At 46.2% G+C, this 14379-nt stretch overlaps 2 protein-coding genes across 3 annotated transcripts in view; one reads left to right on the top strand and one right to left on the bottom strand.

Annotated features, from left to right (window-relative positions):
- Window positions 1-8901: 8901 nt before the first annotated feature.
- LOC117042766 (zinc finger protein 501-like) lies at window positions 8902-10779 on the bottom strand. 2 transcript variants are annotated; one of them, XM_033142408.1, is made up of 2 exons: window positions 10664-10779; window positions 8902-9972 (listed from the first exon to the last, which is right to left on the bottom strand). In XM_033142408.1, exons 1-2 carry the CDS (start codon window positions 10683-10685, stop codon window positions 8915-8917), a joined length of 1080 nt encoding a protein of 359 aa, XP_032998299.1. In that variant the 5' UTR covers window positions 10686-10779; the 3' UTR covers window positions 8902-8914. The 2 variants fall into 2 exon arrangements, with proteins under 2 accessions (XP_032998299.1, XP_032998298.1); XM_033142407.1 differs by having other exon boundaries at window positions 8902-9975.
- A 3431-nt stretch (window positions 10780-14210) lies between these two features.
- LOC117042455 (zinc finger protein 569-like) overlaps window positions 14211-14379 on the top strand; it is a 33755-nt gene continuing 33586 nt past the window's right edge. Inside the window, exon 1 of the mRNA XM_033142001.1 lies at window positions 14211-14364. The gene's annotated coding sequence lies outside the window, so the exon portion shown is untranslated. The remainder of the gene's footprint in view (window positions 14365-14379) is intronic.

Below are 14379 nucleotides of genomic sequence, written 5' to 3' on the forward strand. Positions count from 1 at the left end.
TAACCTTTCTGTGGGACATCGTGGGGAAGGGCAAGGCAAGGAAACCCTCGATAGTAAAGCAACAAATAAATCATTTGCAGACAAAGAAAACCCGCTTCTTGCTTCAGAATAGGGCGTTTGCCCACGTTCCACGAGGAACTCGTGGCTTTTCAAGGTGTTGCTGAAGTACAAATCCTGTCAACCTTGACTAGAAAAATAGCACTGGATGTAAATACAAATAAACAAAGTTAAATGTCTGGAAATATGGGTTGCAGTTCTATTAGAAACCCTTCTGGCGCGTGACAGAGCACATCACCCGGATGAGATATCAGCTGAGCAACTGGAATTGGTCAGGAAACTTAATCACGACCAGGAGGCCTCTTGATGTTGCCGGACTCCAACTCCCATCAGCCCCTGCGAGCAGAGCCAATGGTCAGGGGTGATGGGAGCTGGAGTCTGGGATCCGAAGGCACAGCTTACCACAACATCCCTGACTTACATACTTAGAGTAAGCCCCACTGAGCCCAGGGGGATTGAATTCTGAGTAAACATTAATTGGGCCATACATTTAAAGCAGTGAACACTCCTGGCTTCCCCCAAAGAATCCTGGGAGCTGTAGTTTGTTTGGGGTGCTGAGAGTTGTCAGGAGACGCCTGTTCCCCTCACAGAACTACTATACAATTCTCAAAGTGGTTTAACAAACAATCCTTTTCTCATGGGAAGTTGGAGAATTTAAGGGATTTTTCTGTTACAGGGGCAAATTTAAAACTTAAATTTTACAAGGTAAAAACCAGCATTTTTAAAAATGCATTGTAGCACTGAAATGGTAGGTAAATGCTCCTAAAATTGCTTTTGGTGCATTAACAGCATAAGATCTATATTTTTCTGTTGCAATAATTCCCACCACCCCCACCTGCTTTGCTAGGAGGTAAGGGCCCGGAACATAGATGTGTAGCAGCTTTTGAAGACTTCAGAAATTGCCCAGCCCCTTAGCCAAAGACCACCCAAAAGCATTAGAGATGGTTTACAATAGAAATTGGAGAGTATGGCTTATCTCCTGTCTGTCAAGATACCTGATCAAGCTTGCCAAGTCCGTAGAAATGGTAGACACCTTAGTTCTTGAATCCATGTCTCAGACCTACACCTACTGATACACAGATGTTCTTTGGACAGGCCTGCTTTGCTTTTAACAAATACTTGCCAGACAGGTTTTGCAGAGGGGAAGCACATTCATTCCTATTCACAGGATTTGAAGGATTTGCAAGTGGGAAGAACTATTGGGAAAGGTTTTTCCAAGTTGAGCCAAGATGGCTTCAGGATTGCTCTGTGTAAAAAGTGCATTTTTATTTGGGAATACTTCCTAATTTTTGAGGGGTAAAGGATTGGTTTTTAACAGAGTGTGTATCCACTATGTGTGTGCACCTTAACATTTTTATAACACCAGCACCAAAGACTTAGAATCATAGAATCATAGAGTTGGAAGAGACCACAAGGGCCATCCAGTCCAACCTCCTGCCAAGCAGGAAACACCATCAACGCATTCCTGACAGATGGCTGTCAAGCCTCTGCTTAAAAGGTAAAGGTAAAGGGACCCCTGACCATCAGGTCCAGTCGTGTCCAACTCTGGGTTATAGGCCAAGGGAGCCGGCGTTTGTCCGCAGACAGCTTCCGGGTCATGTGGCCAGCATGACAAAGCCGCTTCTGGCGAACCAGAGCAGCGCACGGAAACGCCGTTTACCTTCCCGCCAGAGCAGTACCTATTTATCTACTTGCACTTTGATGTGCTTTCGAACTGCTAGGTGGGCAGGAGCTGGGACCGAGATACGGGAGCTCACCCCGTGGCAGGGATTCGAACCGCCGACCTTCTGATCAGCAGCCCTAGACTCTGTGGCTTAACCCACAGCGCCACCTGGGCCTCTGCTTAAAGACCTCCAAAGAAGGAGACTCCACCACACTCCTTGGTAGCAAATTCCACTGCTGAACAGCTCTCGCTGTCAGGAAGTGACCAAACTTCTGGGAGCTGTTAAGAGTGCTGGGAAATGTAGGTCAGCAAGGGGGCAAACTGCAGTTTCCAGGATTATTTGGGGTAAGTCATGTGCTTTAAATGTATGGCACCCACTCCTACCACCACCAAACTCTGCCCGACCTCCCGCCAGGCAGAAGACAAAAGCGTGAGTCACAGCCCCATCTTTCTCTGGCCCCTTCTCAAGGGTAGGTAGCCGTTCAGCCAATAACCATCCATCAACACACAGGAGAAAAGTCCTGGCCAAAGATGTGACCAAACCAGTTCCTTCTACACTTGCTATTTCTGGGTCATTTTACAGTCCAAGTTGCAGGGCCCTCAAGGTCATAGAGAGCCATCCCCTGGCCTAACCCACCAGTTTCAGGTGGGTTATTAGACCACAGGCTTTCAGTCAGAGACTGTGTTGTCATGTTAAACAATAAACATAACAAAAATAATAATTAACAGCAACAACTATAAACAGATCCTAAACATTAGGAAGAACTTCCTGACAGTGAGAGCTGTTTGACAGTGGAATTTGCTGCCAAGGAGTGTGGTGGAGTCTCCTTCTTTGGAGGTCTTTAAGCAGAGGCTTGACAGCCATCTGTCAGGAATGCTTTGATGGTGTTTCCTGCTTGGCAGAGGGTTGGACTGGATGGCCCTTGTGGTCTCTTCCAACTCTATGATTCTATGATTCGCTCGCTTCCTCTTTGGGTCTGAGAATGTAGCCAGGAAACTTAGGAACTACCTTACTACTAACATGAGTTTGACCAAACTGCGGGAGGCAGTGGAAGACAGGAGTGCCTGGCATGCTCTGGTCCATGGGGCCGCGAAGAGTTGGAAACGACTAAAGGACAACAATATAAGGGCAGGCACGCCTTTGTTCTAGGTCCTCCTCCTTTCTCCTGCATGTGAGGGAAGCACCCTGTTGCAACAGTTCAATAAAGATCAGGCTTACTAGCTGCTTTGCTTCTCAATATTCTCTGGTTGGCCTCAACGGCAGATTTTGTTTACAACAGTGGCATCACGGTTAGAGCACTGGACCAGGACCTGGAAGACCACGGTTCAAATCCTTGCTTGGCCATGAAACTCACCAGGTGACCTCTTGCCAGTCACAGTCTGTTAGCCTACCCTACCTCGCAGGGTTGTCGTGGGACGACCTACCTCGCAGGGTTGTTGCAGGGGGTTGGACGAGATGACCCTTGGGGTCCCTTCCAACTCTACGATTCCACAGAGACTAAAATGGCAGGGAAACCATAAATGCTGCTGCCTCAAACTCTTTGGCAGCTGGGATTGCAATCTAATAAATAAATAAATGCATTTTCCCGGACTGCTTTCCTGTCCATTTCCTGCCTCTGCCCTTTGCCCTCTCCTACCCCGTCGCACTGCAAGCTCATCGAAGCAGAGACCTGCTGTGGACGCCTCTTGCCACTTTGCCACAGGCCCATCCTCACAAACGGAAGGTGCTCGGGAAACCAGTAGGAGGTTTTGTGCGGGGGAACAAGAATCGGCAGAGAGGTTTTGTGCGGGGGAACAAGAATCGGCAGAGAGGTTTTGTGCGGGGGAACAAGAATCGGCAGGGAGGTTTTGTGCGGGGGATCAAGAATCGGCAGAGAGGTTTTGTGCGGGGGATCCAGAATCGGCAGGGAGGTTTTGTGCGGGAATGCAAAGGCCACATCCTCCCCACCCAGCCACTCTTTTCTAAAAAACGATCAGGAATGCAAAAATCTTGGGGGGCGGGGCGCAGGGAAAGAAATCTACCTTCCTGGATCTGGCGAAGCTGCTGGGCTGGCTGTCAAGGGCGTCCCTCGCCCCTCTTTCTCCCCCTCGGACCCTCCCTTCCCTTGCATGCAACACCCCCCGAGCGATGCCCAGGCGGCTTGGAAAAGCGAGCAGGTCCCTCCTGGCAACTCACCTCCTGGAGCGGATTCCCGGGCGCAGATGCCTTCGCTCCGCAAGAAGACCTGGCCGGGTGGGGGGGGCTGAGGCGGCGGCGCTGGGTCTTCCCGGGCTGGGAGGGCGAGGGAGCAGCGAGGGGCCTCCGCTCTCTGCTGCCCAGCCTCCCTCTCCTGGACTAAGGATGGGCAGAGAACGTTCCCCGGCCGCCTCTCCTCGCCGCCGCCGCAGCTCTATCGTTTTAACTCTTCGCTCGCGGCCGCGCTGCCAAAGTGGCCGGCGCTGAGGATGCGCACCTTTCGCCGCCCATTGGAGGACTCGCTTTTGGTTAGGAACGGCTGCGTGGGCAGACATGCAGGGATCGAGGGCTCCTTATCATAGCTGTCAACCTTTCCCCCCTTTTTTTTGCTGGAAATTCCCGATGGGGGAAGGTTGACAGCCTCCCCAGAAGGGAAGGCAAAAAAAGGGAGGGTTGACAGCTATGCTCCTTATCATCACCATCACCATCACCACCATCATCATCATCATCATAGAAGTTGGAAGGTACACCCGAGGGTCCTCTAGTCTAGTCCAGCCCTCTGCAATGCAGGAATCTTTCGCCCAATGTGGGGATCGAACTCGCGGACCCTGAGATTAAGAGTCCCAAGCTCTGCTACAGAGTTTCCCAAACTATGTGTCTTGCGACACTTCGGTGTGTTGGCATCAGTGTGTAGGTGTGTTGCGCTAATGCTCCCCACACTCCTCCTGGAAAGGGGTTAGTTTAACCTCCGGTTCGCTAGTAAAACTAACTAGATGACTGTGTCGCGACATGATGCATGTCTAGAAAGTATGTCGCCAACATGAAGAGTTTGGAAAGGCTCTGCACTATAGAGCTATCCCTCAGGTGCCTCCAAATTCCCCCACCCCCCGTAATTTTCTTTCTAGGAGGGCTAGATACTTAACATTGCTAGATGCTTACCCTCCAACATTTCTCCAATGAAAATAGGGACACCCTATTCTATTATTATTATTATTATTATTATTATTATTATTATTATTATTATTATTATTATTATTATTTCCCACCCATCTGACTGGGTTCCAACATATATAAAACATAATAAAACATTAAGCATTAAAAAAAACCTTCCCTATACAGGGCTGCCTTCAGATATCTTCTTAAAGCAGGCAGGGGTCAGCAAACTTTTTCAGCAGGGGGCCGGTCCACTGTCCCTCAGACCTTGTGGGGGCCGGACTATATTTTTTGGGGGGGAAATGAACGAATTCCTATGCCCCACAAATAACCCAGAGATGCATTTTAATTAAAAGTACACATTCTACACATGTAAAAACACGCTGATTCTCAGACCGTCCACAGGCCGGATTTAGAAGGCGATTGGGCTGGATCCGCCCCCGGGCCTTAGTTTGCCTACCCATGTTCTAAAGGTTGTATAGTTACCTACTTATCTCCTTGGCTTGCGAGTTGCATGACTCCATACCCTCCAACATTTCCGATGAAAATAGGGATGTCCTACTGAAAAGCAGGACATTCCAGGATCAAAACAGAAACTGGGGTGGCTTCTGTAAATTAGATTAGAGAACTGGGCCAAAGCAAACAAGATGAATTTTAACAGGGATAAATGTAAAGTACTACACAAAAAAAATGAAAGGCACAAATACAGGATGGGTGACACCTGGCTTGAGAGCAGTACATGTGAAAAGGATCTAGGAGTCTTGGTAGACCATAAACTTGACATGAGTCAACAGTGTGATGCAGCAGCTAAAAAAGCCAACGCAATTCTGGGCTGCATCAATAGGAGTATAGCATCTAGATCAAGGGAAGTAATAGTACCACTGTATTCCGCTCTGGTCAGACCTCACTTGGAATACTGTGTCCAGTTCTGGGCACCACAGTTCAAGAAGGATACTGACAAGCTGGAACGTGTCCAGAGGAGGGCAACCAAAATGGTCAAAGGCCTGGAAACGATGCCTTATGAGGAACGGCTTAGGGAGCTGGGTATGTTTAGCCTGGAGAAGAGAAGGTTAAGGGGTGATATAATAGCCATGTTCAAATATATCAAAGGATGTCATATAGAGGAGGGTGAAAGGTTGTTTTCTGCTGCTCCAGAGAAGCGGACACGGGGCAATGGATTCAAACTACAAGAAAGAAGATTGCACCTAAACATTAGGAATAACTTCCTGACAGTGAGAGCTGTTGGACAGTGGAATTTGCTGCCAAGGAGTGTGGTGGAGTCTCCTTCTTCGGAGGTCTTTAAGCAGAGGCTTGACAGCCATCTGTCAGGAATGCTTTGATGGTGTTTCCTGCTTGGCAGGGGGTTGGACTGGATGGCCCTTGTGGTCTCTTCCAACTCTATGATTCTATGAAATCCAGGAGTTTCTGGAAAACAGGGGCACTTGGAAGGTCTGAGTGACCTGCCCAGGGACACCAGTGAAAGAGTCCGTAGGTGCTACGAGATCCTGTATTTATCACCTCTCATTTTAAAAGCTGCCTTCTAACAATAACTCAGTTGCATGCTAGGCACTTACAGAGTGTTGTCCCCCACCCTCTGCCCCCCCAAAATAATCCTGGTAACAGTGGTTTGTTAAGGGTGTTGCAATTGTAATGCTGTGAGGAGGTCAAAACTGTTATTTAATTATTACCTTCATAGACCACATTTTTCTTCCGAGGAGCTAAAGGTAGTGAGTGTCCATGCTTCTCTCTCCCCCTCCCCCAATTCATCCTCACAACAACCCTGTGGTGTAGGTTAGGCCAAGAGGCAGTGACTGGGCCAAGGTCACCCAGTGAGCTTCATGGCTGAGTAGGGATTTGAACCCTGGTCGCCCAAACCATTATGCCACACTGGCTCTCTATGGTTGTAGTTACTGTTGTTATTAATTAAATTTATGTTGCTCAAGGCAACCCAAAGCAACATACAGTGGAATCTCGTGTTATGGACGGGATCTGTTTGGAGTACCATCCATAATAAGGAACGGACACAAGCCGAAGCAATGCATTTGCGCACGCAGCGCAATTTAGCGCTTCTGCGCATGCATGAGTGGTAAAACCCGGAACTCCCGTTCCGGTACTTCCAGGTTGCCGCGGGATGCAACACGAAAACACCATAACCTGAAGTGGATGCAACTTGAGGTATGGCTATACAACCAAACAGTTTCCAGATTTTTGGGGGGGTCATAGAATCATAGAGTTGGAAGAGACCACAAGGGCCATCCAGTCCAACCCCCTGCCAAGCAGGGTCCTTTACCCTTTTTACCTGTTAAGGGGGCTGGGAACTGTAGCTCTGTGAAGGGTGAACTGCAATTCCCAGGATCATTTGGACGGAGAGGGAAGTCATGTGCTTTTAATGTACAATGTGTATAACCCCTTAGCCTGGGGGGTGGGGTGGGGTGGGATTTGAGCCTGTGCCCCACCCCCACCAGGTATTGGATTCCACCTCCCCAACCAGCATGACCAACAGCCAGAGGTGATGGGAGTTGTAGTCTGGGAAATGAGTCAACTACAGTTCCCAGGATCCTTGTGCCATGAATGGGTTTAAAATATTTAAATAACATGAAATAGTTTGGGAGGATTCTCCCCCCAATGCTTGTTATTCTTTTGGTTTAATCTTAGTAACTTTCTGATTTCCCTCTGAGGAAACTGACTTCTTATCCAGCGAAACGAGGAAGAGCCGGCATCTCGTTAGGGTTTCAGTTATGAGGGTTTTCATTTGAGTAGTATATATATATATATATATTTGTCTAATTCCACTTAGTTGTTTAGGGGCCCTCACCCCATTTTTTGGAGTTGTGTTCAGTCAAGTTTGGGTTATATCTTTATTATACCTTTATCTCGTTTTAGGGATTAGTCACGGCTGAGTATTTTATGCTTTTTCCCTTGATGAATGGGTTTTACACATAATAACGCAGCTTCTAAGTTATTATACCGAGAGCAAATCAAATCTTAGTGGATTTATTACTAGTGAGCACTGCCCAGGAAGAAGAAGAAGAAGGAAGAATGGTTTTTAAATGCACAGTGAAATTTATGAGTTCAGTCATATCAAATATCAGACAAATTCACCTGCTGCCTGGAGCTGATGCGAGTTTTAGTCTGAAATATCTGGATGCCACCAAGTTGGCAAAGACAGGTGTAGAAGCAAGCACCATGGGATTTAGTAATAATAACAATAATTTATTATTTATAACCCATCCATCTGGCTGGGTTTCCCCAGCCACTCCAAGTGGCTCCCAACAGAATATTAAAAAAACGATAAAACATCAAACATTAAAAACTTCCCTAAACAGGGCTGCCTTCAGATGTCTTCCAAAAGTCAGATAGTTGTTTATCTCCCTGACATCTGATGTGAGGGTGTTCCACAGGGCGGGCGCCACTACCGAGAAGGCCCTCTACCTGGTTCCCTGTAACCTCACTTCTTGCAGGGAGGGAACTGCCAGAAGGCCCTCGGAGCTGGACCTCAGTGTCTGGGCTGAATGATGGGGGTAGTAGAATTTTCTGAGCAAATCTCCTGTTGCTGGCAATGCATTGCATATAGTCTGGTTCATAAATAAAGGTGGGATATCAATTTAATAAATATTAAGTGAAGCAAAAAATATCCAACAGGAAAACAAGGCATGTTTAAAGCTACTTTTTGTCACACACTTAAACAAGCTGTTGTGAATGTTATATCTTCTGCCTTACGATGGAACATATCTTTTCTAGGGGACGTAAACTATTTAAATTATTTGAATAGAAATGTTGTTGTGCATGTTTTGTTACATAGTAATATTAAGAAGATAGGTCTCTGTCCTCCAGGAGCTTACAATCCAAATTCTGACACAGGGCAGAGAAGTCAATCCATTCCCTTGATCATTTGGGTTGCTCTTTTCGGACACTTTCCCAACTCCACAATATCCTTTCTGAGGTGAGGCAACTAGAACTGTACACACTATTCGAAACGCGGTCGCACCATAGATCTCTCTGATGGCATGCTTTTAAAAATAAAAGTGGATTGTCAGATGAATGATAAGAAACTGGCTTCTGTTCACCCCCCTATTCATTACAACTTAAGTGATATCTCCCAGATGTATTCTCATGTGTCTGATAAGATTCTCTCGCCGATTGAAGCGTTCCCCGCATTCCGTGCAGCGATAGGGTTGCTCTCCTGTGTGGATCCTCTGATGACGGAGGAGATCTTGGCTCCAGTTGAAGCTTTTCCCACATTCTGAACACTTGTACTGTTTTACTCCAGTGTGGATTCTCTGGTGGCTGATAAGGTTCTGGCTCCGGTTGAAGCTTTTCCCGCAATGGGAGCACGTATATGGTTTCTCCCCCGTGTGAATTCTCTGGTGACTTATAAGGGACTGGCTGAGACGGAAGCTTTTCCCACACTCAAGGCACTTATACAGTTTATCCTCTGTGTGGCTGCTCTGATGCCTCGTAAGGTTCTGGCTGCGGCCGAAACTTTTCCCGCATTCCGAGCACTTGTGCTGTTTCTCTCCCGTGTGGCTTCTCTTGTGGCTACGGAGGTTCTGACTCCGGTTGAAAGTCTTTCCACATTCCGAGCACCTATAGGGCCTCTCTCCCGTGTGGGTTCTCTGGTGGCTGATGAGAGACTGGCTCAGATCAAAGCTCTTTCCACACTCGTCACACTCATACGGTCTCTCCCCTGTATGGGTTCTCTGGTGCCGGTTAAGGCTCGATTTATCACAAAAAGTCTTGCTACAAACGGAACAAATATACGGTTTCTCCCCTGTGTGGGTTCTGTGATGTGAAGCAAGGTTCGTGTTCCGGCTAAAACTCTTCCCGCAGTACAAACACTGATAGGGTTTTTCTCCTGTGTGGGTTCTCTGATGCCGCTTAAGGTTTGAGTCGTCTCTGAATACTTTCCCACATGTGATACATTTATTCCTGTCCTCTTCAGTGTCTATCATCTCCTGAACATCTGGGAGATCTCCACCTTGAAAAGCAGAGGATTCTTTCCTGCCGTCCTCTGGTAGGGTTTCATCCCATCTATGTGGTTCATCTGGGTTCCCAATCTTTATTTCCACCTCCATGGTCATGATCCTTTCTGGTGACACCCTGGATGTTCTTTCCTTCTGCTCCTCGTTCTCCCAAATGGCATCTGCTGGCAAATATAGATAGTGACATTTTAAGAGAGCAAGGAAGGAACAGGACCTTCAAAATAGGGCACAAATTAATTCATTCAAGACAGAGATACGTTTTAAGCAAAAGGCATGGAAACTCATGACCCTCCAGATGTCATAGAATTGTAGAGTTGGAAGGGACCACAAGGGCCATCTAGTCTCACCCCCTGAAATGCAGGAACCTTTTGTCCAATGTGGGGCTTGAACTTCCAACCCGCAGGTTAAGAGGCTCATGTTCTACCAACTGAGCTATAACTCCCATCATCCCTGACCGTTGTCGATGCTGGGTGAGACTCATGGGAGTTGGGAGTCTGTGACAACCACCTCCCAGCCACCCTGGGTCTGGTGCTACCTGGAGAAGGGAGATCCAGCTTCAGATGGGTGCCCCTCTCTTGCATCTTCCCATCTTGCTACCACAAAATGTTGGGGTGGGCTGCCATCTTGGCTGGCTTTAAAAGTGCTAGGCAAATTCAAGGAGGATTTTCAATGGCTACTGGCCAAGATGATTCTAATTTATTCATTCATAGAATCATAGAGTTGGAAGAGACCACAAGGGCCATCCAGTCCAACCCCCTGCCAAGCATTCATTCATATATATATATATATATATAGAGAGAGAGAGAGAGAGAGAGAGAGAGAGAGAGAGAGAGAAACCCACCCTCAACTCACCAGCCCCGCTGGACTCGTTCATGCTGCACCCGTGGGAAAGGCGAGGTCCACTTTCCCACGGTAGGCGTGGGAGGCCCGGAAATGACGCTCCTTCCTCCGCCTCCTCGTCGCTCCGTAGAGCCTCTCTAGGAAAAGCAGACACCGCGAGCAAGACGAAGGCAAAGACTACGGATACCAGCAACCCTTGCGCCTGGAAAGGTTCCCGGGGAAAAGGAAAACCACAACTCCCAGCAACGCTTTGGGCCGCCGGGGGCGGCGCCCGTTTGCAATTGAGGAGCCTGATTGGCTGAGATTGGGAGGCTGAGGCGGGGATTGGCTGGCAGAGAGGAAGTACTCGTTAGAATTGCTGTTTATAGCAATTCAGCTTCTGCCTCTCTGAGAGACTCGGCTGTAGGATTTAACCAAGAAGGGAGCCTGAATCCTGCTATTGCGTATGGATATGGATATGGATATGGATATGGATATGGATATGGATATGGATATGGATATGGATATGGCATAGCATTTTTTAAAATAATTTTTTTTAAAAAAGTATACTTTTCAGGTTTATACATTTCATTACTTTTAAAATCGTTTTAACATGTCAAGACTTGACTTCCTTTTCCCTCTTTCTATGGTTCCTTAAATTTATTTTTTAAATATCTTCTGCATATCCAAAATCATTTAATTTTCTCATTTATTCATCTACTTTAAATATATATTATAATACAGCAGGTTATTACATTGTTTTTGTCTGTTTGCAATTTATCTGTAAATATTTAATAAACAATTTCCATTCTTTTATAAAAAGTTTGTTATCTTGATTTCTTATTTTCCTGGTAAGTTTTGCCATTACTGCATATTCCATAAGTTTTTGTATCCATTCTTCCTTTGCTGGGACTTCTGCATTCTTGCTGCTGTAGTAGCATACATAAATAAATTTCTGTACAAATTAGATAGTTCTGTCCCTATAATTTCCAGAAGAAAAGCTGGGTTTGTTTGTTTTTTACAAAGGTTATTTTAAACATCCTTTTCATTTCATTATATATCATTTCCCAGTAAGCTTTAACTCTACCACAAGAGTGGTATGATATGATATATGGCGCAGCATTGCAATGCAGTGCAAAAGTATTTATGCATTCTCAGACACAGCATTCCCTTTAAAGCACTATGATACCAATTAAACAGTCCCCTTGGGAACTGTAGTTCATTAAGCGTGTTGAGGGAGCAGACCCACTCATTCCTCCCACAGAGCTACAATTCCCAGATGTTCCCTGTGAAGAGGGATGGAGTGTTAAACCAGTCTGGGAATTGTAGTTCTCTGTGGGGGAATAGGAGTTCCATAAAATTGGGTCCACACTGATGAAAAACCCGGCTCCTGGTGTTCTGGTCTGTGCATCCAAGTTATGGGGGGAAACTAGCAGGGACTCCATTGAATATTTCCATGATTGGGAAGGGATATAAGGGAGCAGACCTTGAGGTATCCTGGACCCCAGTTGTTAAGGGTCTTGTGAATTAATTGTTTTTTAAATTGTTGTGACCCACCCTGGAACCTTAGGTTGAAGGCCAAGTAATAAATTATTATTGTTATAACGTGTGTGGCTATAAACAGAAACAAAGGACTCCCCACATGTTATAAGACATTTTGGTTAAACTGTTGCCTTCTGCACAAATAGTTGTTTGCGATAAGAACTTGATGTTATTAGGTCGCAGTTATGTACAGTACATTTTTTCTGGGGGTACACGGGTACGCATATCCCTAAACCTTTTGTGAATCTTTGTAATTTTGTCCATTTACTGTATTTACTTTTCCCGATTTGAACTATAAAATGGTGATTTTCTTGAGTCAAACTGGGAGTACCCCCTAAACATTTTTTAAATGTTAGCTGCCCTGAGCCCGGTTTATAAATTGGGAAGGGCGGGGTATAAATAAATTATTATTATTATTATTATTATTATTATTATTATTATTATTATTATTATTATTACCTGGAGGTGCCAGGGATTGAACCTGAGAACATTATTATTATTATTATTATTATTATTATTATTATTATTATTACTACACCCACCCATCTGGCTGGGTTTCCCCAGCCACTCTGAGCGGCTTCCAACACAAATGAAAACACTGAAAGCTTCCTGACACCGGGCTGCCTTCAGATGTCTTCTAAAAGTTGAATAGTTATTTAGTTATTTATAGTTATTTATTTCCTTGACATCTGATGAGAGGACATTCCACGGGGCAGGTGCCACTACCAAGAAGGCCCTCTGCCTGGTTCCCTGTGAGGGAACCGCCAGAAGGCCCTTGGCGATGGGAAAAAGGCTGAAGATGAGCCATCATATTGGACGGTGCTGTTGCGCATATTTTTGTGGAAGGACACAGTCATCCTGTAAAGCTAGGTGAGCATCCTATCTTGACATATCTATTATTGCTGCTTGGTTCTGTTTGTCGCAGTCATCTTTTGCAAGGAAGGGAATTTAATATGCAAGGAAGGAAATTTCATTTACAATTTGAAAACTGACAAAAAAGAAAAGTATGCATGAGCAAAGCGGTACGGAAATATTGCTTAAATAAACAAAAAAAACATAAAAAAAACTAAGATCATGGCCACTGGTCCCATCACCTCCTGGCAAATAGAAGGGGAAGAAATGGAGGCAGTGAGAGATTTCACTTTCTTGAGTTCCATGATCACTGCAGATGGTGACAGCAGTCACGAAATTAGAAGACGCCTGCTTCTTGGGAGAAAAGCAATGACAAACCTAGACAGCATCTTAAAAAGCAAAGACATCACCTTGCCGACAAAGGTCCGTATAGTTAAAGCTATGGTCTTCCCAGTAGTAATGTACGGAAGTGAGAGCTGGACCATCAAGAAGGCTGATCGCCGAAGAATTGATGCTTTTGAATTATGGTGCTGGAGGAGACTCTTGAGAGTCCCATGGACTGCAAGAAGATCAAACCTATCCATTCTCAAGGAAATCGGCCCTGAGTGCTCACTAGAAGGACTGATCCTGAAGTTGAGGCTCCAGGACTTTGGCCACCTCATGAGAAGAGAAGACTCCCTAGAAAAGACCCTGATGTTGGGAAAGATGGAGGGCACAAGGAGAAGGGGACAACAGAGGATGAGATGGTTGGACAGTGTTCTCGAAGCTACTAACATGAGTTTGGCCAAACTGCGGGAGGCAGTGAAGGATAGGCGTGCCTGGCGTACTCTGGTCCATGGGGTCACGAAGAGTCGGACACGACTGAACGACTGAACAACAACAAACAAAACAAAACAAAAATTCACCCCAAAGTGTATTTTGCACAAGAAACCACAGCAAAGCACCGCCTTCACTGTTCATGCCCTGAAAGGGAATGTAGGAAAAAAGCCTCTTTCCAAATTTCCTCACGAAAGCCAGGAAAGACTACAAATCCCATAAAGCTTTGGGTCAGGAAAGGGTGGTAGAGGGAGAAGCACTACAAGTCCCAGCATTCCTTGCACACAATGCCTTTTTTTCTCAATCCCCATTTTCAAAGGAGGGGAGGGGATCCTGCTGCGGTGAGGTCACTGGCGGGGGGGGGGCGATGTCTTCTTGCAGGGGAAGCAGCTTTGTTGGGAGATCGGGGCCCCGCAGCCCCACACCTCGAAGGCTGTAAGGACCCTCCTTGCTTGCAGGGGCTTCCTTTGGGTGCATTGGAGAAGTAGGCTCTGGATCTTGCCTGCTTGAATCCTGCACAGCCTGTGAGTGCTGGGAAG

The sequence above is a fragment of the Lacerta agilis genome, chromosome 2, assembly GCF_009819535.1.
Source record: "Lacerta agilis isolate rLacAgi1 chromosome 2, rLacAgi1.pri, whole genome shotgun sequence".
NCBI lineage: Eukaryota > Metazoa > Chordata > Lepidosauria > Squamata > Lacertidae > Lacerta > Lacerta agilis.

Coding starts and splice junctions, on each gene's coding strand:
- LOC117042766 (XM_033142407.1), bottom strand. CDS start 10,685: ATGAACGAGTCCAGCGGGGCTG. Junction 9,976..10,663: donor GAACGAGTCCAGCGGGGCTG/GTGAGTTGAGGG, acceptor TATATTTGCCAG/CAGATGCCATTTGGGAGAAC.